The sequence below is a fragment of the Bubalus bubalis genome, chromosome 9 (assembly GCF_019923935.1).
Source record: "Bubalus bubalis isolate 160015118507 breed Murrah chromosome 9, NDDB_SH_1, whole genome shotgun sequence".
In the NCBI taxonomy this organism is placed as follows: Eukaryota; Metazoa; Chordata; class Mammalia; order Artiodactyla; family Bovidae; genus Bubalus; species Bubalus bubalis.
The window spans coordinates 43,339,116-43,366,768 of record NC_059165.1 but is presented as its reverse complement, the minus strand read 5'-3'; the positions used below and the strand labels follow the sequence as shown (position 1 = coordinate 43,366,768).

The 27,653-nt window shown below is 38.5% G+C and overlaps 1 protein-coding gene across 9 annotated transcripts in view; it reads left to right on the top strand.

Annotated features, from left to right (window-relative positions):
• Positions 1–27,653, top strand: part of SGCD (sarcoglycan delta) — a 1,096,788-nt gene that overhangs the window by 848,038 nt on the left and 221,097 nt on the right. For all 9 annotated transcript variants that reach the window (XM_044947411.2, XM_044947410.2, XM_044947415.2 and 6 more), the window contains one exon: positions 4,040–4,141. In XM_044947411.2, coding sequence (XP_044803346.1) covers positions 4,040–4,141 — 102 coding nt within the window. The remainder of the gene's footprint in view (positions 1–4,039; positions 4,142–27,653) is intronic.

Here is a 27,653-nt window from a genome sequence, read left to right as displayed (position 1 = left end):
CATTGGAGTGGTTTGCTATTTCCTTCTCCAGGGAAACTTCCCAACCCAGGGATCGAACCCAGGTCTCCTGTACCGCAGGCAGATTCTTTACCAACTGAGCTACCAAGGAAAGATGCAAGGGTCCCAAAGAACCATCTTATACAAGTTAAAATGCAGGCTTCTTTTATACTAAAAGTGTGGGGAATGGCTTGTTGTTGCAGGAATCCATTGTTCTTGCATCCGTCCATGTGGGTCTGGTCGGAATGTTAGTATAAACCTATAACAACATAATTGGTATTTTCTGTTCTGAAACTTTTTACCTTTATATGAATGGGAAAGTGTTATACCTTTAAAGGCCAGCACCTTGAGAATGAGCTATCCTGTGTTTTTCAGTCTGTAGTCAACATTCTTTTACAAAAGTGCAAACCAACATGACTAAGTACAAGCAACAGAGAGCTCAAGGGTTAGAGCTAAGGGAATAGATCCAACTTGGAATGAGGTTTGCTTTCTCTGTTACATTTCTATGAAAAGATCTGCTTCTCCAGCTAATGGAAATCATCATAATAACCCAAAATACAATAACTCATACCCCCTTTTGGTGGGGGGAGGGCTGTGTGGATATTTGCTTTTGCTTTTTCTCTTTGTTGTGGATCCTCCCTGATGCTTGTGTGATATGGGCATGCCTTCCAGCCTACTGCCCCTCACACTGGGTTTAAATGCCCAGGCTAGGACCCTCTTGGAAAAGCTGTCCCCACAAGTAACAACAATAGAAATATACAGATGACCTGCTATCCATGAAAGAACAATATTGACCAAGAAAGATCTGTTCTCATCCATGGACTGAAGTGCCGTTATAAAAGAAAATTGGGGAAAAATGTGTATCCTCCACTTGGTCACTTAGAGTCCCCCTACCCCCATACAATGTCTATAACAAGTATATTGAGGTACAGAACACATAGCAGTGCTGGAGAGAAGATATAGTAGACTTAAGTCATAAGGTTTAGGGGTGTGATAAAACATAGCTTAGTGATATAGGTTGGGCGAAAATTGTGGTGACCTAGAGAGCATTTGATTCAGGCTGCTCTGTACCTCTAGCCAATGGCAGCTATGTGAGAAGGCAGACTGAGACTTGCCATGGCTTTCAGTTTTCATGAGATGCTGATAACCTGAAGTTTTCATCTGAATTTTGCACTTTTCAAATGGTTTTGGGAAAATGCAGGAATAAATTTTTAATGCATTTTATATATTCATATATATTTTAAATCATATATATATATATATATATATATATATATATATATATAACACATAGGGTTTATTTAATTAATCTGAATCCCCAGCTTACTGTCTGCAGATCTGGAGATTTGTCAGTCTTCGTAACTTCCTAAGTCAGATCCTTAAAATGAATGAGTGAATGAATGTGTGTGCATGCGTGTGGATATATGTACATGCATACCTACACAGACATATTATTAGCTCTGTTTCTCTGGAGAACCCTGGCTGATACAGATACAAACACACACCTTTACTTGGAGAAGAAAGAAATATAATGTGACAGAAATATACTGTGACAGAAGCTAGACTTCTTTGAATGTATCTTGGTTTATAGATTTGACTTTGGTTCCATCTAAATAGTTCACAAATCTATAACAAAACAAGACTTTAAAAAAGCATTCATGAAAAATTGAAGCAGCAGGTGTGTGGGCAGGGATGAAACAGTTGAACCTAACTGAAAAGAGGTTGCTGACATAACCATTCAGAATAGAACTATTTTAAATGACTTTAAAATGCAGCCATTTGATTATAGTTTACTAGTTGTACATACTCAAGATTTTTTAAGGGCAAATTTTTAGTTGCTTTTCTTAATCATAATGTTAGTATGGTTAGTGGCATTGGTTTTTCTGAAACTGTTCTTTGTGTCTTGTGGGTTAAATCAAATGAGTAGTCATATTGATGTTATTGAAAACAGGGATTTTTGGTATGGAAAATAGGTAATAACACTGTAAGATCCATGAGGTTAAATGAAAACCTTATTTTTTAAAAAAAGAAAACCTTTGGTCATCTTTGGAGAATATTAGGTAACCAATTCAAATTTTTAACATTAATCAATAAAGGAGGAAAAATCAAGCATCTATCAAGTTTTTATATAATTTAGGGTAAACATGTAGTTGATGATATATAATTTCTCTTGATGCAATACCCCAGATAATAAATTAAGAAATAATTATTTTATCACCAGTTTGAAATCTCTACTGAAATAATGGATCCTCTCAGTCACCAGTGGCTTATGACATCATTGCAAAAGACGTTCACTGCTTCCTGATAGAGCATGTGGTAGGCAGAAAAAATGCCCTCCCTTCTAAAAACATCAATGTCCTAATCTCAGAATCCATCAATATGTTGCATTACATGGCAAAAGGGAATTAATGTTATGATAGAATTATGGTTGCTAACCAGGTGATCTTAACATAGATTATCCTTGTATGCTTTGTGAACTTTAAGTGTCTAAACCAATGCAATACTCTAAAGCAGTTATCCTTCAATTAGAAATAAATTTTAAAAGTTTTTTTAAAAAGAAAATAAAACTTGTAAAAATTATGAAATCTGAATAAAATCTATACCTAAGTTATTAAAAAAAAAATAGAGAGACAGATAATTCATTGTTGGAATGATTCAATGTAAGAAAGATTCAACCAACCATTGCTGACTTGCAGATGGAAGGGGCCACAAGCCAAGGAATGTGGGCAGCCTTGAGAAATGAGAAAATGTCAAGAAATGGGTTCTGCCTTAGGGCCTTCTAAAAGAGTGTAGCACCCTGCTGTCACCTTGATTTTCCCCTTTGAGCCCTGGGTCTGACTTCTAACATACAGATAATAAATTTGTGCTGCCTTAAACCATTGAGTTTGTGGTTATTTGTGGTGGTAACAAAAGAAAATGAATACATTTCATTTTCTAGGATGTATTTTCCTAGGAAACTGACCCTGAATCTCCTTAAGCTTCTTGACTTACAGAAAATTCAGGAGAGAGAGGAACACATGACATGAAATTATGGGAATGTTCAGCAAAATCGAAACTCGGGAAAATGCTATTGGAAAAAATGTCATTTTGTTTATCAAATAAGTGTGTTTTTGTGTGTGGATGTGTGACAGAAATTGAGGAGATTTAAGGAGATGATCTAGTATTTTATGTACCAAACAATTGCAATAGGGAACTTGATTTCAAACAAAAAGATATAAAGAGAAGAATATTCATGAGACTTGAACATTGACCCTGGGTACTTGATAATATTTAGCAGTAATTTTATTTATCTTTTTGCTGTGGTAATGGTATTATGGTTATATTTAAATAAAGGAGTTTGATATAGTAGCTGTAATAGAGAACAGTAGCCATAAGTTGATAATTGTTGAAGATGAATGATAACTACATAAGTGTTTGCTATTTATCCTTTCTACTTTTATATTTCAATATTTCCATGCTGCTGCTGCTGCTGCTAAGTTGCTTCAGTTGTGTCCGACTCTGTGCAACCCCATAAATGGCAGCCCACCAATAATAAAGTATTAATAAATATGTCAGTAAATAATTTGACTCCTTAAATATTTTGTGAGCCAAAGACACCATGTCCAAAGGATGGATTAGACCAACATACTGCAGTTTGTCATTTCTGCATAGTTTCAGATATCAGATCTTTTACTTTAACCTGGGAAATCATCTTTTTCTTCTTTCCACACTCATCTCCTGCCTCCATTCTTTCACCACTGCCTAGTCAAAAGGGTGCCTTTCATCTGTGCTGCTTAGATTTCTGCTTGCTTGAAAAATTTACTCAATTTTCCAAGATTGTTTAAAATAGATTTTCTCAGAATAAGTTAGCAAAGAGGGTAATATGCATAATCACACCGAACAATGCCTCCAAGTATATTATGTCTTCATTTTGACCTCCTCTCATTCCACGTTCTTAAAAAAAAGAAAGGCAATAATTTTGTTTCAATTTTTGAAAACCTAAGGTATTTTTGAAATTTGGACTAACCAAATTTTCCATGTTCTCTCTGTACCTCTATTTTAGGATGGAATGGGAAACTTGAGAATCACAGAAAAAGGTCTAAAGCTAGAAGGAGACTCAGAATTCTTGCAACCTCTCTACGCCAAAGAAATCCAGTCCCGACCAGTAAGTTTCTGTTGGAAGAAGGAATCATTGTTTCTCTTGAATCTAAACCTGGGGGAAAATTATCTTGCCAATGACTGAATATAAAAGGTTGAGGGACGGGGTAGCCATGTACATAGTAAGATGCCTTTGAATCGAAATTTTTGAATGCAGTTGCCTCTGTAGTACAAATGAGATGACCTCTCTGAGCCTCTTTCCAACCCTGCCAAATAGAGAGTGATAACCTTTATTAGTGAACTTTCTAGATTGTGCTGCAAAGAAAACAAGAAAAAAAATGTGGAAGTGCATTAAAGTGCTATATAAATCCAAGAAAGTCTTCCTATTGCTGTTAATTGTCAAGTATTTCAAAGCCCTCTTTAGAAATAGTCCTAAAGAACTAGTATTTTTTATGAAGAATGTGGACAATATGGCAAAGGTTGATTAGAATCAATTTAATATATTAACAGCTATGCTCAAAAATGGTATTTAAATGATCACACTAGAGTGTGTGCTCTGTCCCATGCACTTTGCTATTCTGATGAGTTATCATTATCTAATATAATTCACAGGTTGGTCCAATGGGATGATGTTTATTGTTGTCTTCATTTTACAGATTAAAGAATTGAGGCTTGGAGAAGTAGGTTGTTCCAAGCCATGTTCTTATGAACCAGCAGAGCAAAGATTTCAACTCAGGAAATCCAATTCAAAAGCTTCTCTGTTAACCATAGCCTTCTACCAAAGCTCTTTGTCTCATTCTTTTTATTTTATTTTATTTTATTTTTATTTTATTTTTAAACTTTACATAATTGTATTAGTTTTGCCAAATATCAAAATGAATCCGCCACAGGTATACATGTGTTCCCCATCCTGAAGTGATCCCTAGACACCTTGATTTTATTAGCCTATATTATCAAAATTAGTATTTGTTTTGAGTATATTTTGGTGTTATTTGTTCTTTAGCTTTCATTTTTGCTTTTTGGTGTGGTGGTGAAGTGTTGAAAAGGATTATTGATATATCTGCTCTGTCTGGGATTGGTTCTCATCCACCTGTGAACAAATAACATGGAAGTTCTCCAAAGTACCATTTGCATTGTGTGCATCAATTAATGAAATTCAGCAAGTTGAGGCAGTGGGTAATTTTATCTGAGTGCTATCTAAACTACTGAGTTGTATAGACTGAATGCAACTACTGAATTGCCAACAAGTTTACTTCCTTCTGTGTCTGGTGAGAGGGAGGGAGCCATGATGCTAAAATCAGCAAGAAGACCAAATTAATTCAGTCACCCAGTCAGTGATTATGAAATTTAACAGGGACTCCATACCATACTGGCTTAAAGTACCAAAAATATTGTAAATGTATCCATTGTTTCTGTGGAAGCTATATCCTAGAAGGAATAATTGGATAAAACTGTAACGAGGGTTGAGATAGGATTCTGCATTGGACTGAACAGTCAATTTCAATCATTTAAGAAATGACTATTGTGCTCATTGCTCTTGATTTATTTTACTCTTCCTAACCTAGCAAGTGGGCTTCCCTGGTGGCTCAAGATAGTAAAGAATTTGCCTGCAGTGCAGGAGACCTGGGTTCAATCTCTGGGTCTGGAAGTCTCTAGGAGATGGGAATGGCTACCCACTCCAGTATTCTTGCCTGTAGAATCCCATGGACAGAGGAGGCTGGTGGTACAGTCCATGTAGTCACAAAGAGTAGGACGTGACAAGGAAACTAATCACATACAACCTAGCAAGTTGGTTAGTTAAACTATCCATTTAAATTACTAAATATACAATAGGTTAATGATCTTACCTAGATTAAACTAGTTTATCTCATTAATTTGTATTGGTCCTTTCTCTCTAATGGTCTGTCCCTTTTTCTGTAAAGGGCCAGGTAGTAAATATTTTTATCTTTTTTTTTCTTCCTTTTTATAATTCTTTAAAACTGAAAAAAAAAAAACAAACATTTTTATCTCAAGGGCCACAGAAAAATAGGCTGCAGGCTGTAGTTTGTCAACCCCTCTTACCTATTTATCTATATTTCTATAAGTGTGTCAGTGATCTGGCTAGATTTCTTATGTATAATAGAGCAGATTTTAAGATCATGTGTAGAATAGTTGATATGTGTTAAGAAAAATGTTGCTAAATAAGTTTCCCTGGTGGAGAATTAGAGCCATATAAAGAAATTGAGACACATGTCTTAGAAGACCTGTAAAAGGGTACCTGATTTATCTCTTAGGCCCACATGTAAGAATTGGACTTTTAGCAAATATGTCAGCCAAGCTATCTGAAAATCAATAGTCATCTGATCCCAAGTCAAAGATACACTTAATTAGAAGCTTAAAAAGTAATGATGGTCTTAGAAAAACTTACTTTAATATTGAAAAAGCAGTGAGTTAAATCCAATACTTTCAAGTCCTTGTTTAAATAAAATTAAAGGGTTAAAATTCACTATTTTTCCATTATTTTTTAGAAATTAGTTTTCCTTTCTAAAAGCTCAGACAGTACAGAATCTGCTTGCAATGTGGGGGACCCGGGTTTGATTCCTGCGTTGGAAAGATCTTCTGGAGAAGGAAATGGTAACCCACCCCAGTATTCTTGCCTAGAGAATTCCATGGACAGAGGAGCCTGGCTGGCTACAGTCCATGGGGTCACAAAGAGTCAGACATGACTGAACAACTGATGCACACACACACACACACACAGCTTTTAGTTTATATGTTTCTAAGCACGAAATTAATGTGTTCTAAATGAAGAAAAGAGGGCATACAATGTGCATATATGATAAAACCCATCAGAAAGTCTCTTGGCCTCTACCTGAAAGATGTGCCCTGATCCATCTACTTTTCTCCGTTGCAGGCACCCCACTAGTTGAAGCCCCCATCCGCTCTCATTGCTGTAACCGCTTCTGTCTCTGCTGCCTTTCACTCTTAGCCTCATTATCCAAACTGTAGCTAGAGTAGCCTTTTCAAATATCAAGCTGCTTTGCAAGGGATTCTCTGTTGACTTCCCATTACACCTAGAATAAAATCCAAACTTCTTCCTGAGGCAAAAGAATAATATTATTAGCTAGGGATTTGGTCTGTAGGCCTCTCCTTACTTCAAGCACAGGAATTATTGCCAGCTGAACAAAATTGGGATTCAGGGAGCAAAGAAGGTAGAGAGACTGACTGATGAGCAGGTAAACAGTGGAATTTGCCACACTTCCTGAATCATAGCCTCGCATAATGCTCACAAAGAACCTCACATGCAGGAGCTTTCCATTCTGTACTCTGGCATCTTCAGTTTACTGTGTTTTTGTTGTTTTCTGATGTACCTGACCATTGCATGCATGCCACCTCTGGAAGATTCTCCTCTGTAGAATAGTCTGCCTTGTCACTTTGCCATAGATCATGGCTGTTTCTCTCTCATGGGGTATCTCCTGTTTTTCTCATTGAAAAGAGATCAGCGTCCAGTTGAACAAGATTACTCAGCTCTTCTAAGTGAGGATAACTAATGAAGCAACTCTTGACTTCATTTTGGTTTTGTGTTTCATTGATCTGAGAGGAGCTGAAATTGGTTAAGCAATCCACACTATGTTCAATACAGTATCTGATTTCATTATTGAAGGTTACAACCTTGGAAAAGTCACTACAAATTGATTAGTGCTATAGCAATCACTTAGGAAGATAAATTAATGAGAAAATGTTCATCTCTATAAAAACTCTCATCTGGGAATTCAGTGAAAGACCTGGCTTTCTCTAGCTTTAGGTACATGGATGCCTAGCTTCTAAGTGGTAAAGTATCATGCGGCTCAGGAAATTGCCTGAAAAGGACACACTAAATTAACTATTCTACCATCACATCCAAAGACCACCCAGTCCCTAGTAATTCTATTTGAATGCATTAGCACAGAAATTTATAAACTTAAGGGATTTAATGCCATTAAGACTATATTTAAATCCCATTTCAATGTGGTAGGCATCTTTATAATTGCAAAATACAACTACGGGGTTTTGGCACAAGCTGTGAGTAGATAGATTGAATGCATGAATTCTAAGTAGACTTTTCATCACAGAGTATCATTCTGGATAAAAGTAGCAGATTCTTGCTTTTTCAGAGAGGCATCTTCCCTTGCTTCCCATGATGGTGGAACTAGATAGTGTTTTTACAAAATTTAATGTGAAGTGACAAGAGAAGGGAAGCCAGCATTTATTGAGCAAATACTCCGTCTCAGACCTACACCAATGAGAAAGCTGCACAGTGAGTTATCTCCATACTCCCCTCAAACTATACTTGGGGTGAGTATAGGGGTCCTAGCCCATTGCTGTATTGAATTTGGACATTTTGGAGAGGAGAGAATAGAAAGAAAAGTTGGAGGAGGGATACAAAAATTGATTTAACAGAATAAAGTGGAAAATTATTGTATAAAGTTTAAGGATATTTCTATATTTTTCATACTTTTTATCTATTAAAAACTTACCTATTTTAAGATGTTCTACCTACCATAAACTGTGTCTAGAATAAAGAAATCATGTGTAAATGGGGTTCTTAGAAGTTGCCTGTAACAAGAGTCAGTACAACACCATCGTCAAGCTCACGTGCTGTATCATTGGCCTTGGGTGGCAACCAGAGCTTCTGTTTAACCAGTGAGTGATCTTTGAGCAATTTCTTAACTTGGCAAATTCTTGTTTTCTTACCTGTGCAACTGAGGTGATACTAATACCTGCGTCATTGGTGGTTGTAAATAAATAAGGTAATATTTGTTAAGAGCTTCATACAGAACTTGACATGAAGTGAGTTTTCTGGAATGGGCATTCCTGCTCTCACCTCCATCCCCTGATGATGATGATGTGGATGATGGGGAATGATGATTTGATGACAAAGACAATGATTGTCACTATCTGCATCATCATCATGTAGTGAAGATCTCATCTGATGTTTAAACTTCCTCTGAACCAAATAGTCTCTTATCCTCTTCTTCATGTCTTCTTAATCACAAATTCAGTGAAAACCTCTGAGGAAACTCTTTTCATATTCAATAGCTTTTTGGAGAAGGCAATAGCACCCCCACTCCAGTACTCTTGCCTGGAAAATCCCATGGATGGAGGAGCCTGGTGGGCTGCAGTCCATGGGGTCGCAAAGAGTCAGACACAACTGAGCGACTTCACTTTCACTTTTCACTTTCATGCATTGGAGAAGGAAATGGCAACCCACTCCAGTGTTCTTGCCTGGAGAATCCCAGGGATGGGGAGTTTAGTCTTCAATTTTTCTTTCACTGAGTTACACTCTGTCAATGTTCAACTCACTTTTTTTTCCATGCTTCTGCTTAAAAATTTTTGCTGACTCCTGCACTCATAGTTTACTGGCAGTCTTTCTGAAAAAAAAAAAATAGATTTTGGTATATGCTAAGTACCTTGGCAATGGCACCCCACTCCAGTACTCTTGCCTGGAAAATCCCATGGATGGAGGAGCCTGGTGGGCTGCAGTCCATGGGGTCGCTGAGGGTCAGACACGACTGAGCGACTTCACTTTTGCTTTTAACTTTCATGCATTGGAGGAGAAAGTGGCAACCCACTCCAGTGTTCTTGCCTGGAGAATCCCAGGGACGGGGGAGCCTGGTGGGCTGCCGTCTGTGGGGTCGCACAGAGTCGGACACGACTGAAGTGATTTAGCAGCAACATCAAGTACCTTAAAATGTTTATATTCTTTAATCCAGGAATGATATCTTCACTCATTTTATGATACAAAAAAGCAAACCATAATAATATAGAGATTAACACACACATATTCCAGTGTTTTATAAACACTAGTCTGAATGTTGTTTCCCGAGAGGCCTGAATTCCACATATAAAATGGATTTTGAGGGTATCCCATTTTGTCCGTGTTTATGAAAGCTGAGAAACTGCTAGGCACTCATTGAAACTCTGAGCTGCTCAACCTCACCATGGATTTTTACATTTATGTGAAAATGATTTGATGACAAGGACAATGATTGTCACTATCTGCATCATCATCGTCATGTACTGTGTGATCTCATCTGATGTTTAAACTTCCTCTGAGCCAAATGGTCAAATCATTTTTGTTTTATGGAAAGCTGAGTTTTTAAAATCCCATTTTGATTTTAGTATGATATGAATTGAGACTTATTCTATCAGCCTGCATTAACAAGGCATATCTAGGCTGAAAGTAGAAAGTCTCTAAGAATTCAATTAAAACAGTAACTTCATTTAATGTATGGAGACCTAAGGCTCACAAAAGGAGTCTGAACTTACTCAGGTTATGCCTAGCAAAAGTGAGAACTGAAATCCAGGATTGCAGTATTTTCTTCCACATCAACACACAGCATATGTGATAATTAATTTTCTCATAACACTGTCTTTAGTGCAATAGGTTGAGTTATGCATGGCCATTTCCCTCTCATGAGAAATAACTGCAATGCACATTAAGTTCCCAAGAGAATTCAAAAGCATTAAGAAAAGGAAACTGGAAACAGCAGTGGATAATGCAGCAAGACCAACCTTAATGATGGCTGATGTAACACTGAAATGATATTCTTTACTTTATCAAGTTATTGGTGAGAGCGAAACTAAGTCATTTAAGTGATCCACCTTATAAACTATGAAGTCAGCTAATGACAGAATTTACAAACTGAATCCAGCCCAGTTTACTTGCTTCACACAGTGCTTTCCTTTGAATGTGAATTTGTTTCTAATATTCAACTACATGAAGATGTGACATTTTAAATATATATATAATTTTTTTATTCTCACACACGAAACCACACAGAAAATCTGGCAGAGTGCTTTAATATTCATAAGGACTGGAGCTCAGTAGACGGTGCCTCCTTTAGGAGTGTATTTGTTCTCCATTGTGCTGCAGCCACCATCAGTCACCACTTGTTCCATTCCTGAGCTGCTTAGCTTGTTTATGTAACGAGCCCCTGAAATCCCTTGAGGATGCACAGCCCCTGGTTTATGGCACTGAGAATGCTATCTATCTCATCATGCAGTAGTCCAGAAATTAAGTTGACTTCCTCGAATTTGTAGTCACTCGTGACTCAGTGCTTCTTATTTCCTGTGTGTCTCTTTTGCCCCAGTTTTCTTCTAGTTGTCTGGCTCCTATGGGTTTTGACATCGTGTATAAGCTCAGTGACAGGAGATAGCAGACTCAGAGCCTCTGGAAGCTGAGGTTCTGGCACACCAGGGTCATTCTCCACCCTGGGTTTCCTAGAACACACCTCTTTGTCTTTCTTCCTTTAACCTTGACTGTGCATGACTGGGAAAGAAGCAGACAAGGGGAAGAAAGCTGAAAACTTGGATTTGGCATGCTTTCCATGAGGCAGAATAAAGTAACCTGGGATGACAGACAAGCACAAGCTTTGTTTAAAGAGGCTTCCTTGACAAGTTAGTTATAATAAGAGGAGCCATGTTTCTGGTTAGTTTACAAACCAGACAAAAGCCGTGGTGTCTTTTCCTCAGTACTCAAAACAGCTTCAACTCCCAGCTGAACATACTTGCACACAAAACAGTATTTTCCATGCCACTTGTATGGAACATGAGCATCTTGCTGTCTTTAATTAAGAAGTTAACTGGACCATGAAGTATTGCCCAAGTAAATAAAAATGATTTGTATTAAGTCAGAGGGGCGCATTAGGCATCTTTGCATTTCTTAGCTCATATGTAAACTATAGAGATTATTAAAAATTGGAAGGGGTCATCTATAAAACCATCTGCACCAAGAAGCAGATTGCCATTCCTGAAATGTATCTATCTTTTTATGTGTCATCGTTTATTGTGAACAATGGAGTGAAACAGCTGCTTGCTTTTTTTCTTTTTTAACCAGACACACAAACTTTGAATAGATCGATGCTTAATCCTTTGGTCTGTTTGTTTGCTTATCCTGGGAAACAGATAGTTATTCAGAGGTTTTGGTTGCCTGAGAATTAAAATGGGCTGATGGGGTTTTTGTTCTTTCTTTAATTTGGGAGAAATTGACTGTGTGTACTTTTCTTGAATGAAGATCATGCTGGAAATAGAAGTTACTGAGGACTTTGGTCAGATCTCAGCTGTAACTAGAGTTTTCATAGAAGAGTTAGGTCCAAACTTCAAATGAGATTGACAGTGTCTAATTGTATTGTTTAAGGACCACTAGGAAAGCAGGCTGCCCCCAGAATTCTTTCTTGTCTGCTGTGGTGCCCAAAGGTTCACCATTAGAATCTCATCTGTTCGAAGACTTGGAAATTTGTATTCATGCCAGTACCCTACTGAAAGTACCCTTCCCCTCATGCAAATACACATTCCCACAAAATATTTAAAGTAACTTGTAAGAAATATGTACAGGGACAGAGTAAGAAAAGATGCAATTGGTTAAGACTGAGAAAAGTATAAATTAGAACAGGAGGCAGAGGTGGAGATACTTTAATACCTACAGGAGAGAGGCAGGAATTTTTGCATTCCTCTTGATAAGCCTGGAGTTTGATTGTGAAGTTTCCAAACAGAGAGAGACAGTCACTTGGATAAAACCTTTTGTCTCTACCCTCTAGATATAAATACCGTGTCCTGGATGGGAGGAGGGTTACAGCTGGCAGCTAGGTGTTTCCAGAAAGAACGTTAGAGTCAAAGTTGGGGAATCTGGGTGCTCTTCTTGTCCTGCTTGGGTTAGCACCAAGCTCTGGTGCAAGTCATTCCTCTTCCCTCTCAGTGTGTCTGTCATAAAAGAGGTTGGATGTGCTCAGTGGTTTTCTGCAATGTTGTTTTTAAAGCCATGGAATCTTTTTGAAGTCAGATTTTACTTGAAACCCTAAATCTGAACCAGATGGAAGCTGAACTCCTGTGGTTGGATAAGGACTGGGGCACTGCAGCCCATGGCTTTGTCCATCCAGTGTCCCTGTCCTCCGCCACAGGATGCCCAGGCCCTGGGAGGGAGGTCCATGTATCACAGTCTGAGAACACAGGCTGGATGAAAGCCTAGACTTGTTCCATCCAGGCCTCTGGTCAAATGGCACCTCCTGGTGGACAGCTTCCCTGACGGCCTATCTAAAATATATCCCTTAACTAGTAATGTTATTCTCTGCTATCATATCATATATTACTTAGCTATTAATATACTTAGGTATATTAATTTCCATTTCTATATTATAGGTGCATATTATATGACTAAATGACTGAATGACCATTTGCTTCTTAATACTGCATCATCTCCATGATTACAGGGGCTTAGAAAAGCAATTGTTAAGTGACGTATAAGAGAAGGTTCTAAAACACAGCTTCCCATGATTTAAACTTGGTTCCACCATTTACTAGCTGTGTAATGCTTGACCTTTTCTGGGCTTTACTTTCTTAATCTGTAAAACGGGCCTAATAACAGCACTACCTCATAAGCATATTATGGGATCATAAGAGTTAATTTATTTATATAATTTTATAAAATTTATTACATAAATGTCACTGTTTGTAGAATATTGTTTTGAGCATAAAGCACTATAAAAATTTCAATATGATAATTTATGATTATTAAAATTTATTAGTATTATTATTTGCTTTGTTTACCACTGTTTCCCTGGTTTCCAACTAGTGCCTGTCTTATGAAAAGAAAGCAAATTGTTGTTTTTTTGAATAAATTACTTTATTAGGATCCTTCTGACTCAGAGATTCTCTAACACTTCTCAGGTGGGGAGATAAAGACAAATTTCTCTTTTTATAGGCGCTTTAGAATGATTAATTTTTTTTTAAGTTTTATTTTATTTTATTTTTAAACCTGAAACACTGTATTTTGCCAAACATCAAAACGAATCCGCCACAGGTATACATACGCTCCCCATCCTGAACCCTCCTCCCTCCTCCCTCCCCACACCATCCCTCTGGGTCATCCCAGTGCACCAGCCCCAAGCATCCAGCATTGTGCATCGAACCTGGACCGGCAACTCATTTCATACATGATATTACACATGTTTCAATGTCATTCTCCCAAATCTTCCCACCCTCTCCCTCTCCAACAGAGTCCATAAGACTGTTCTATACATCAGTGTCTCTTTTGCTGTCTCGTACACAGGGTTATTGTTACCATCTTTCTAAACTCCATATATATGCGTTAGTATACTGTATTGGTGTTTTTCTTTCTGGCTTACTTCACTCTGTATAATAGGCTCCAGTTTCATCCACCTCATTAGAACTGATTCAAATGTGTTCTTTTTAATGGCTGAGTAATACTCCATTGTGTATATGTACCACAGCTTTCTTATCCATTCATCTGCTGATGGACATCTAGGTTGCTTCCATGTCCTGGCTATTATAAACAGTGCTGCGATGAACATTGGGGTACACGTGTCTCTTTCCCTTCTGGTTTCCTCAGTGTGTATGCCCAGCACTGGGATTGCTGGATCATAAGGCAGTTCTATTTCCAGTTTTTTAAGGAATCTCCACACTGTTCTCCATAGTGGCTGTACTAGTTTGCATTCCCACCAACAGTGTAGGAGGGTTCCTTTTTCTCCACACCCTCTCCAGCATTTATTGCTTGTAGACTTTTGGATCGCAGCTATTCTGACTGGTGTGAAATGGTACCTCATAGTGGTTTTGATTTGCATTTCTCTGATAATGAGTGATGTTGAGCATCTTTTCATGTGTTTGTTAGCCATCTGTATGTCTTCTTTATCAGCTGCATGCTAAGTATCATATTATGTAGAAGAGGGTGTGAGCAGCTGTGTTGTAGGAAACCATGGGGAGCAGGACAGACAAGGTGACAGAGGTAAAAGTGGTCCTGCTGCTGCTGCTGCTAAGTCACTTCAGTCGTGTCCGACTCTATGCGACCCCATAGACAGCAGCCCACCAGGGTCCGCCATCCGTGGGATTCTCCAGGCAAGAACACTGGAGTGGGTTGCCATTTCCTTCTCCAATGCATGAAAGTGAAAAGTGAAAGTGAAGTTGCTCAGCTGTGTCCGGCTCTTCGTGACCCCATGGACTGCAGCCTACCAGGCTCCTCAGTCCATGGGATTTTCCAGGCAAGAGTACTGGAGTGGGTGCCATTGCCTTCTCCAAACGTGGTCCTAAGGGTACCAAAAGCCCATCTTTCCCTACTTGACTCTTTTGCGCTGCTGTAAGCCTTGATTCATGCCAACCCTGGCTAATGGAAGCTCACAGGTATGGAGCTGTGTGTTACAGGAAAGGTGAAGATAATGAAATTTAACACTTTCCAGCCCTTGAAACTTTGAGCTTCTCTACATCATCACTGTGGCACATCAGCATCCTTTCACCCTTTTGGTTTCTGGGACATCCCAGTCCCGTGTAATGACTATGTGATGTGAGATTGCTTCCTGCTTATTTCATAAACAATACTGAAGACAGAAGAATACATGCCAGAATCTACTGTGGTTTGGTTTTTGTTCCCTTGATGGTAGGAATAAGTACTATTTTAGTTAGGTGGCGTCTCACAGCCAATAATACTTGTTGAATATTGGGGGAGAATAATGGAGCAAGAAGTTAGCATTCAGAAAGAATTGAAAATAGAGTATTAGTTGCTCAGTCATATCCGATTCTTTGTGACCCCATAGACTGTAGCCTGCCAGGTTCCTCTGTCCATGAGATTATCCAGGCAAGAAGGGCATTCTAATAAAATTTATTTTAAAAAAGGAAGAAGGGCATTTTAATATGTTCATAAACATTTTGTTCTTCACTAGGCAAAAGGCTTAGCAAAAGAGTCACTTAAATTGTTTTCTTAATGCTTCAATCAAAACATACTCATCTCCCAGGGACTCTTGTTGCATCCAACACTTTGTAATTGCTGTGGGTGTTGCACTATTAGTCTTAATTTTAAGAAAACTTGTTCATTATCAAAAAATACTGATAATTTTTCAGGAGATATAATTTCAGAGGCCAAAAATACATTTCCTTGCCATGTGAAATTATAAGCAAATACTCACTCTGATTTTGTGATCTCCATCAGTAACTGAGTGTAGTTTTTTTTGACGCATTGCTCTGTAAATTATTACCAGTGATGTTTTAAGTGGCAGTTGCCTAAATTATGAGTGTGGGACTTTCCATATCCATGAACGTTTCTGTTTTTATCAGCAATGATTCTGTCTCCAGGCAAATACCAAATGGTTCACTAAGTATATGAAGCTTTTAAGACTGATAAATATTTTGCAGATGTACTTGTTGCATTCTGGAGGGAGATGAGGAGGGAGAGGTAAATGGTGATGAAAATCACCATGTTGGGAGGATAAGGCAAACACTCTACTGTTTTTTTCTTTGCTTGCTGCAGTATGGTAGATTTCGCCAACTAGGAAGCCACAGCTCCCATTTTGTAACATCAGAGTCATAGAAATAAAAAGTTATCTCTCTACAGTCATAGACAAGTACAGATGGTAGGATAATTGCAGTCTTCTACTCTCAAGCTGTGTAGATTGGTTTTAGGACTCAGTTAAGGCTCAGGTAGTTACATTAAAAATATGAGAAGACTTTTATGGGAATACAAATTATCCCTAGGTCATTGATACATGAGAAATGGAGCTAGCTTTATTTTTAAGTTATCAATGCATAAATAGTCGTATCATTGGATGGATATATAGTCCCCATGTTTGTTTCTGACTTTAGGTGTTAACAAACCAAGTGTCTTCATTTATTCTATAGCAGTCTTGATTTTTTTTTTTTCGGACTGATCTTACTGCGTGCATTTTCTGAGATGTGGAATCTACCCCCATGCTTTCTGTGGCTGCCACAGAGAATTTGCTAAATCACAGTGTTTCTTTGACCATATCTTAGCAGCACTCTGTTTAGGAAGGACAGGAAGAAGTTTAGTGGAAAGAAAATACAATGTGGCTACATTACAGCAAAGTTAGTATAAAAAGATGGCCGATACCAACTCAGTTTTGGATTGTATGGGACAGTTGCCCACTCTAAGTGGGTGGAAGAAGCAGGGACTGTTTATGTTAGGGTTCCTTCCACCACAGCTTGACATAGGGCTTATGATCCTACAGGAGTCAGCAATGTTCATTTATCATGAAGTTATATGAATTTGACTTTTAAATGTAGCCCTATGGCCAAAAGCACATTTGTTTTTAAAATTACGCTTGAAAAGTCTTTATATCACCACAAAGTACAGTGTCCATGGGCTTATGAGCACAACATTGTTAAGTAAATATAATGACCAGGAGACCCAGTGAGGCTAGGCTGAGGAGAGGAAGACAAGACACTCCACGGATGCCTGGACCATTGTGTTACAAGGATGACTAGCAAATGGCAACCAGGAGGTGGAGAACGATAAGGAAACATTAATGTTGCTACTTACCTGTCAGATTTGCCTTTTCTAATACTGAATATCTGTAACTTTAAATCATCTTAATGGAACTGTTGTCATAGAGATTAAATGAACTAATAGGTTCAAAATCACCTCCCAGAGAGTCTCACCCATAGTTATTGCTCAGAAATATTTGTTGAATTTGAATCCAAGTAATATGAGATTAAACCCTCATGTTGTAAATAGCTAATAGTCACAGTTCTTATGTAAAATTACCTCATTCATTCCTTAGAGTATCACTAAAAAGGACCTATCATTTTGATCTTCCTTTTAGAGATGAGCAGTCAAATAGAGGGCTTAAGGAAAAACATGCATTTACTATTCCAAACCATGCTGACTCTAACATACTTCTTAACTGAAATACTGTATTATCTCAGGGCAACACATAAGTATTGACCCATGCTGTTTGTCTAACTCGCTTTCCCTGTAACCCAAAGAAACATGTAGGACCCTTACTAGTTTCATGAAGAGAATATCTTCATTTTTCTTTTTCTTTTGTCCATAGCTGCTTCTCTGGCCATCCCCCACTCCCCTACAGATGGCTTCTGTTCTGTTGCATAGGCTTCATGCACTCACAGCTACCTGTAGAGGCCAATTTTTCCCCATTCCAACCATAGATACCCTAAACTGTGCCATCTCCTGCTATACCGTTATTATTCTTTGGCCTTGGCTTCTTTTAGAATTATAGTATCTATTTGGAAATAATCAAAGATCCATGTGCTAATGAAGTCTGACTCCAGACATTATCATGATGTTCTAGAGATCTTAAATTCTGCAGATATGACTTTGTCCAGAACCTCAGACTGCAAGTTGCTGGTTTCTCACTCTAAGCCCGCCAAAGTGGAGGTAATAGGAAGTGATAAAAACTTACAGAATACCAAATTTCTGAAGCTCTGGCCTTTGTTAACTCCAGTTCCTTATCTGAAACTACAGAACATGGAAAATATGAGTGACTATTTTCTTAATTCTTCCAATTCTCTAAATATCCAGTACCATCCTAGATTCATAAAAGAGAAGTTAACTCATTATGTATAATGTATGCCTTAGGGCCTCTAGGCTTAATTACCTCTGGGAACCCCTTTGAAGAAAGAATTCTCTCTTCTTCATTCTAAATTCAGCTTCTTTTACAAGTTCCTTAAATATATTATGTACAAGATCCCACTACCATTCTTATTCCTTGAGCTGTTTTTTCATTTCTTAACAACTGAAACTGACATATTTGCAATATAGTTAAAAATACAGTAACACTCAAATGCAGTATGTGTCCTTAGATAAAATTTTCCTCTAAGATGAACACTTTCTGCTATCACCTTCAGGTATCATGGTGGGTGTAAATATCATCCAGGATAACACTGTTAATTTGTGTATTTTCTTGGTTCAGTAGTAATTAATGGCAGCCCAGGGAATAGCTGAATGTTTTCCTGATCATTTGTATAATTCATAATTAAATGAAAACATTATATTTGGACACCATCTATATGCCCATCATTCTGGTTTTTTTTTTTTTTTTTTTTTTTAGTAAAGATTTATATGATGAGTTTATCTGGTCCTACCCAACTCCACTGAGTCATCAGATGCTGGCTGCCCTACCTGTGCAGCCATCAGCACACAGCAGTGCAAGCCTAGCTTGTATATGTTCTCAGTCATAGTGTAACACTGCTTGCCCTCGCCCATCCCCTACTCCATTCTCCAACCTGTTCCCAGCCTTCCTCACTTCTAAATCAGCTTTTTGCTTATGACCTTGTCCTAAGCTGGTTTGTTACCCCCAGTTCTGCTTTTCCACCTTTGATGAGTGCTTTCTTCCTCAACTGTGGGGTGAGTTTTCCCTGTTTTTCTCTCTAGCCTTCAGCTATCCTGGATCATCATTCTACCTGGTGCCCTCTTGTCAGCGTATGAAAATCCTCTCTCTGGATACGTGCATTCCCATGGAGAGGCTTGCATCAGGGTGATTGTGTAGGTAACATTGGTACGCAGGGACTTCCCCGGTGGTCCAGTGACTAAGACTGTGCTCCCAATGTAGGGAGCATGGGTGCAATCCCTGACCAGGGAAATAAGGTCCCATGTCTACATGCTGCATGGTGTGGCCAAAGAAACAAAGAAAGAAAAGTACCCACACTTTAGAGTCAGGCCAAAACTGAGTTTAAAGCTTGGCTTTAATACTCACTAGATTTGTGACTTGGACCATGTTATTTGATATCTCAAACTTTAGTTTCTCTATATATAATCTGAGGTAGCCAGATAGTGTTGTAGAGTTGTTTTGAAAATTAAGTGAGAAAACATGTACAGGGTGCCTAGATCAGTGTCTGGCGTTTAGCCTCTATGCATGGCCACTATTGTAATTAAAGGCTTTGTGGTAGAAGAAACCTAGAGACTGGTCTTAAAGGATTAGCAGTTTGGGCACCACTGTGTCACTGAAAATATAAATAAGGTTTCTTATATTCCTCTCCATTTATTAATTCCAGTTACATTGGTCAGATGAGTGATTTTGAATCCTACCAGAATTGCACCTTCTGAGCTGAGGCAAATGGAAAGGGAAATCTCTGTTTCCCAGAAGCAAAAGCCATTTCCCAAGAGGTGTCTGTTCATCTCAAGCATGCAAATGCTGCTGTGGTGGTTTGGGCAGAGAAGGTTCAGGACATCGCATACCAGTGTTAGCCTTAAAGAATGATACTGGGGCTCTTGCCTCTTGATCCACAGGGTGTGCCCACAGGAAAATAGAAACAAAAGCAGAGGTAGGTAGCCCCACTTGGCACAGTTGATTGACTTTATTAGGTCCTGATTATGCTGCTCATATTCCATGAAATTAAAAAGCTTACAAATGTTATGAGCCATTACCCTTCCCTTTAAGAGAGCTTATGACATGTTAGCAACATTTAATGAAATTCTTTCAAAATGCCATCGGCAGACTCAATGAGATTCCATGTTGAAACTCAACTTGAAGAATTGTTTGAGAAAGTTTGTTCTATACCTACCTGTCATTGTCATGGTGTGTGAAACCCACCTCCAGGCCAGAAATTTCTCATCAAAGGTGACTTGAACCTTTGATGCAAAGAAAGATTTCTGCTTTGACCCTGAGAGTGTTTTTCCAGTTTACAAAGTGATTATGAAGCTGCCGTGTTTGTGTTTGTGCTTACCGTGGCAGCTCAGAATAGCCTGCAGTTTCACACATTGACACAACTTAAAGCTCAAGTCCTTTCTATTTAATTCTGTTGTATATTTGTTGAAGATCTAAAACATTCTAGCAAATAAGCTGAATATTATTGCCTGCTCTGTCTTCAGTGAGGTCTTACAGCATAATTTGGGAGATAAGACTTTGTGCAAAAAGACAATTAAAGCATAGGAAATGAGATGATTGAATCCTTGATTATATGGTGCTGATTATTTATATAATTAAAGCTCAAGAAATGAAAGTATTACAGACAGTGGAATGAGAAGTTTTACCAAGTAAAAGAAAGATGAGTAGGAAGACATAAATTATTTAGGAAGGATTAATACTTTGTGGTGAATCTTTCATTTTAACTTTTATGATGGTATATTTAATGGCAATATCCATTTATTTTGTCTGATTCTAAAGGATTACTTCTTATGCCACTATCTTGTCAGTAACATCCCCTAGTATTTTTTGAGATGTTATAGATCAAAGAGTATACTAGGTGCTTGCTGTATATTTTTGTTAAATTCTCTTAACAGTCTTAAAAGGTTGATTATATTAGGTTGCCCAAAAATTCCATTCAGGTTTTTGCTATAACATCTTATGGAGAAACCCAAAAAGCTTTGTGACTGACCCAATATTAACGTTCATTTTGTAGGCAAGGAGAACTGAAGTGTAAATAGTTAGGTAATTTTTTCCAGCTCATCTGTGGAGCAATAGGAATTCCAATGCAGGTTATGAACTACCCCAAAGCATGTGCTTTCTATCTCTGTATCAATCTGTTTTGAAAACAGAGTATGTCAATAAAGCCACCATTCTATTCTGTTGCTGTGTGAACTTTGTGCAGGAGTACAGAGTTCTGTTGGAGTTCTGTTGCAGGAATCCCATTCTAGGACTTACTCACTTTTGTATTCGTTGTCCATCATAGTGATTGGCACTCAGCAGATACTTGTTGAATAAGTAATTTGTAAAACAAAAAGATTTAACTTGTAATTACATAGAACTCATAATTAAGATGTAACTTTATTTTTGTCTTCATTCTTCCTTTCAAATTGGACTTGGGAATGGTCTTCCATTCTCTCTCCTGCATAAAAACTTGGGCAGTTCCTAGTGACTTTTCAGCCCACTTAAAAGCTAAGAGTGTGGTGGTATTTAAGGGACAAAGTACAGGTCACTTCAGAAATTTTAGATGTCTCATGTGACCTATTTATCACTTCAAACCTCATTCAAAGTTAAGTATTTATTTCTTTTCCCTAAATACAGCCTTTAGCTACTGACTCCCTACCTTTGGAAGTAAGGGTAGGACTCATTCTGGCTGTCTCTGCTCTCATCTCCTGAGTTCCTATCTGCTGGCTAGAGGTTAAGACCTTACCAGGGTAGTGGTAATAGTAGAGGGTGGGATATTCGTTACTTGACTGGGTGCCTTTGTGCCCTCTGGGACTGATAGGTGGTTAAACTGCCTTCCTTCCTCATGAAGCATTTCCTGGCATCTGTAGATTCCTGGCCCTGGAGGTGTTTACATCTCCGACAGCTCCTATGGAAAAGCAGGTGAAGCATTCCATTCCTGGACACCTCATCCCTCCTTCAGTTCCACATGAAAACTTCTTGCCTCCCAGGAAGTCCCCTTCAGTAGGACTTCTGATGTCTCTGAGACAGCTCTCTTTCCCATTTGGCCTACCTCTGTTTTGTGAAAAACAGCCTTCCCTGGAAAACTCTGAGAGCATACATGCCCTTCCTAAATCAGCAGCCCTCCCCTGCAGTACACTCTGGATTAGAAGTCTGTGATGACTTCAGAGATGAGAAACACATGTCAGGATCTCAGAGTGGGTTCAATGATGCCTTTTCTCAATGGACTTGAGATTAGAAAGTAGCAGCCCCCCACTAAAAATATATATTCACACATCCCCTCAACTCCCCGTGCTCAGTCAGATGTGACTGAGCATGCGTGCAAAGTCTGATGAAAACCTGTTTTTACTATCTTTCTGAAGATTTCCTGTGATTGGCTGACATTAACGGTAAAATGGTGAGGAGTGCTGGCTTAACTAGTCCTACTATATACTGTATATAAAATTCTTAACACCATGATGGAATCCAGTAAATGGATACTCAAGTGAGTAGGAAGAAAAACAAGAACGCCACTTGGCTGGAAGAGAGATTCTGCCTTTACGACTTTCCTTGCCATCTCACTGCTCTGGGCCTAGAGAAGCACTCTGACTTTCCTTCCTGTAAGAATTAACTAAAGGAGAGAGGATATATTTCCCTCACTTCTGAGTTTCAATAGGCCTGTTCCAGTGTGCTTTCAGAAGATGTCTAGGTTAATAAATCTTTTTTGGCTTTCTCAGAGCCCTCACGATATTTAGAATAATACATTAGCCAAAGCAAACATGGAGTAAGGTAAGCTAAGTGGTTGGCTGAAGGTGATTCCATTCCGTAGTATAGTGATGTCATTTGGAACAATGCACTTTATTTTTTAAAGGAAGAAGGCAAATATTTGAAGAACAGATGAGAAAAACTACAATGAAAAGATGTTGCTTCCAGTGAAGGTGGTCAGCATTTGGAATTGAATATGTTCTGCTTTTGTGTTCATTTTTTTCTTTTGATGCTGTACTTCGCTGACTTGGTTATTTTGGAGTATTTGAGGATGAGAGGCCAGAACGACTTTCATGTCCTATTCCTAGAGACTTCCCTCTCATGATCAGTTGGAGATGCTGCCTGTGAGTTGGCTGCCATTTCAGTTACTCATCTCTGTTCTTGGGGCTCTGTGGGTATTCTGTTCCCAGTATTTTGTGCAGAGCAGGTACTTAGCAAGTTTTTGTGACCTTAATGTGAATTAAACCCCCTTCCTTTCTTCTTCGAAGTACTGCTTGTTAGGTAAGACTTTTAAAAACACTCTGAGTTACTTCTGTTTGTATCCTGTTGTAGTAAACATTTGACTAAACTCTATGGCACAGAGTAGGTGCTCAACAAATTATTACTGAATGGATGAAAGAGTTAAGGAGAGAGGGAGAGAGGGAGGAGTTTGGAGAGAGATGTCTGTTGTCTACTGGGATGTCTTGACCTGGCCCAATTTTGCAAGGTTTGTGCTCTCCCTTCATCTTTTCAAATTTCTCTGTTTCATTCTTAATTCTTTTCTAAGTAATTCATAATTGGAATTTATTGCAATAAAACTATAGATAATAGCTAACAGTTTCATATATTAAACTCAGTGGATGTGTGCATTATGGGAAAGGGTTACAGAGAATTCAGAATTCAAAACAGCATTTTCTGCTTTTGGCAGAGCCTTTAGGAAGACCCTGTCAGAGGGTTCCTTGTGGTCATAAAATCATGTCAAAGAATACACCACTTGCCCTGTGCATATCTGAGTCCACGCTTTGTGTGCTGAGCAATGCTTCTGAGAGCTGTAGGGAAAGGAAAGCATGCCTGCTGGTCTTCACACTCTTGGTTCTCCCTCTGTATGTGAGTTTCAGCTCTGACACAGTTCAAAGATGGATTTATCTCTAGGGCAACAGGTATATTGTAAAAACCACAGTCTTCGGGACCACACGGGTCTCGAACAAATTGCTGAACCTCACAAAGTGATACTTTCCTCAATTGTAAAATGTGAGTATGAGCTCTTGGAGTCAGGAGCCTAATAAGCACCATACACAACATTAAGTGAATAATAATTTGCTGTTTTACATATATAGCACCTCTTCAAACTATGAATGACTGCCAGTGCTTTAGGGAAGAAAGCAAATGGGTTCTGAGAAGTTTTTAATTCGTCCGAAGCTTTTCAGGCAGTGAGGACCTGAACCCTAGACTCCCTGACTCCAAAGTCCATATGCTTGACCATGATGTCACATTGTCTAATTATCCCAAATTTGGTATGGCTTAGAAGTCAGGCAGAAATAATGTATGTAAAGCACTTAGCACAGTCCCTAGGGCATGCTACGTACTCAAATGGTAGATGTTATTATTATTCATTATTTTATTTATGGTTTCTCTCTGTATTTAATACCAAGTTATTTAATGGAGAGTAAGAATTACAACTTTCTCTCTGGGGGAGGTAATTGGTGTACCAGATGCTTTTTGTTTTGTTTCGCTTTTCTCCATATTTATATTCGGGGCAGAATTTGGATGTCTTCCAAGAGGATGTCTTCCCTTTCGTATGTGTAACCCTAGCTAGGCCACATCATTTAAATGGAAAGTGTACTTCTATTCCTCCCTGAATATTTATGCGAACATTAAATTCTCCTGTACCTTAAACTCATTAATTTAACAAGTACCCATTGATCCTTACTCTGCATCACAGTTTGCTGCTTTGTCTCACCAAAGGGCAGGTCAAATCTTGATGGCCATGTTCTGCATGTTAGAAGCAGTCATGCAGAAGTGTAGCATCTACCCAGTTGCTTTGCTGTCAACAGGGTGGTCATGCATAGTTTTTATGGCAGTCAATTATTTACTTTTTCTGCAAATATATATCGAGCACGTTCCCCCACCCCAGTGATAGGCTGGATACTGTGAGCTAGGGATACAATTTTTCTTTTCTTTTTTTTTTAATTTATTTTATTTTTTAACTTTACAATATTGTATTGGTTTTGCCATATATCAACATGAATCCGCCACAGGTATACACGTGTTCCCCATCCTGAACCCTCCTCCCTCCTCCCTCCCCGTACCATCCCTCTGGGTCGTCCCAGTGTACCAGCCCCAAGCATCCAGTATCCTGCATCGAATCTGGACTGGCGACTCGTTTCATATATGATAATATACATGTTTCAATGCCATTCTCCCAAATCATCCCACCTTCTCCCTCTCCCACAGAGTCCAAAAGACTGTTCTATACATCAGTGTCTCAAAAGAAAAATATTTTCCAGTTTCTATGGAGTCAGTAATCTATAGGGGATGAGTGGAGGATAAACAGCAACAAAAAATGAGTAATTAACAATTGAGCTCTGAGGAAAACAAAATGAGATGAGAGGGTGACAAATTACAGAGGAGAGTCTAATTTAGATATTGTTATAGAAGCTAGCCATGGCAAGAACAAGAAGAAAAATGTTTCAAATCAAAGGGATGAGTTCTAAGGCAAACAGCTTGATATGCTAAAGGAGCAGAAAGACTAATACGTTTAGAAGAGTAAGGAAAGGAGAAAGTTGTGCAAGCTGAGGACAACTTGTACTCAAGTACAGTGTGCTGAGTACAACACGTGCAAGCAAGTCTGTACAAGTAAACTTGACAGGCTGAGGTTTTATCCCAAATGAACTAGGAAGTCACAGAAAATTTTAAGCTGACAAAGGATAAATTTTGGTTTGTGATAACTGATGCATAGAGCAAAAATGGACCATAGGAGGGAGCAGAAGTGAGAGCTAAGGGATCACAGAGGCGCCTGCTCCGGGGTTTGAGTGACAGATGGCAGTAGTTCCAAATGGAATGGTGGCAAAGAAGATGGAAAGTTGAGGGATTTGGAAAGTGTTTTGGGGGTACAGTTGACTGAGCTGCCAAGACATCTCTGGAGAGCAGGAAGAAGAATAGAAAGAGAAATAAGTGATGATTCTTGGCTTTCTGTTGGAATGCATTTTAAAATATGTTAGTCTTGCCAGGGTCATAAGTTAAATCCTTAGTGTGGGTCAGGGGCAGTGGAGGAAGGCATCACAAAAAGGAAAAGGAAATGAGGCCTAACATGTATAGAGCCCCTGAAGTATGACAGGGACTATGCTAACCTTGCATATGCTATTTAATCTACTTGATAGCAATCCTAGAAAGTAAAAATCATGACATACTCATTTTACATACAAGGAAACCAAGTCTCAGAAAGTTAAGTAACTCACCAAAGGTCATAGAATTGGCAAATTAGGGAACCATAAATGAACCAGATCTCTCTCTTTCTGAAGCCTCATCTCTTTCTGCAATAGCATGCTCTTTCCAAGAGCTGACATAATGCCAAAGTGCTCAATATTTTATTCCTTGAAAAGTGACTAGCATTATGCTAGGTATCTGTTGAATATTCATTATATGCTGCTTAAGTAATAGATTTGAGTCATCAGTGCAAACATTTGTCTTTATTGAAATGTCAAAGATTTCAAAGGCTGCTGCTGCTGCTAAGTCGCTTCAGTGGTGTCCGACTCTGTGCGACCCCATAGACTATGGCCCACCAGGCTCCGCCCTCCCTGGGATTCTCCAGGCAAGAACGCTGGAGTGGGTTCCCATTTCCTTCTCCAATGCATGAAAGTGAAAAGCGAAAGTGAAGTTGCTCAGTCATGTCCAACCCTCAGCGACCCCATGGACTGCAGCCTACCAGGCTCCTCCGTCCATAGGATTTTCCAGGCAAGAGTACTGGAGTGGGGTGAGTGAATCTAAAATATATATACATATATATATATATATAGTATATTTTAAGATGGGTGATCAAAACAGTAGACAGAATATTAATGATAAATTTAGAAAACATTTATTTCCTCCCTTCTTCAATAAACTTGGTGGCATAAAGCATGCATTCTCCCTATCCCCCACTAAACTGTTTGAAACTTTAAATATAAGGCATGCTAAAAGATGCTAACCAAAAGCTCCAAATTATTGGTATTAGAAGAGCTGAGAGGGAGAGAATTCCCTGTATACTCAGCTGCTCAGAGGATTACATCATATGTTTGACTTCTGTTATATTTAGCTTTGTGTATGTTTATTTATAACATGCTCTGGAGCATACTATTCTGCATCAAATGCACTTAGAGTTTGACTGTCTTTACCTTGGACAAAGGGCTACATGTAGCTTAAATGGAAAGAGAACCTTACAGATTAAGTTATTAAAACTCAGGGGTAGACTTTACAAACTGTAAGACAGACCTGATTTTAAGGTGTGTGTATATGTGTGTGTGTGTGTGTGTGTGCATGCACACATATAGGTAAATATTTGTGTTTATTTTGGGAGGGAGCAAAGGCTGTAATTTTTAAAAATATTTTTGGGTGAAATATACTATTCCCCATATTGACACAGCCTCTGATAGTCCCTTTTTTCCTAATACAACCATTTTACCTACATATAGTAACTGTCTTCCCTTTCAAGGTGGTTAGTTTGAAATGGATGTATTAAACATGGTCACCTTTGATTTCTGCATTTAAATGTAAGAGTTTATCAGAATGATCTCT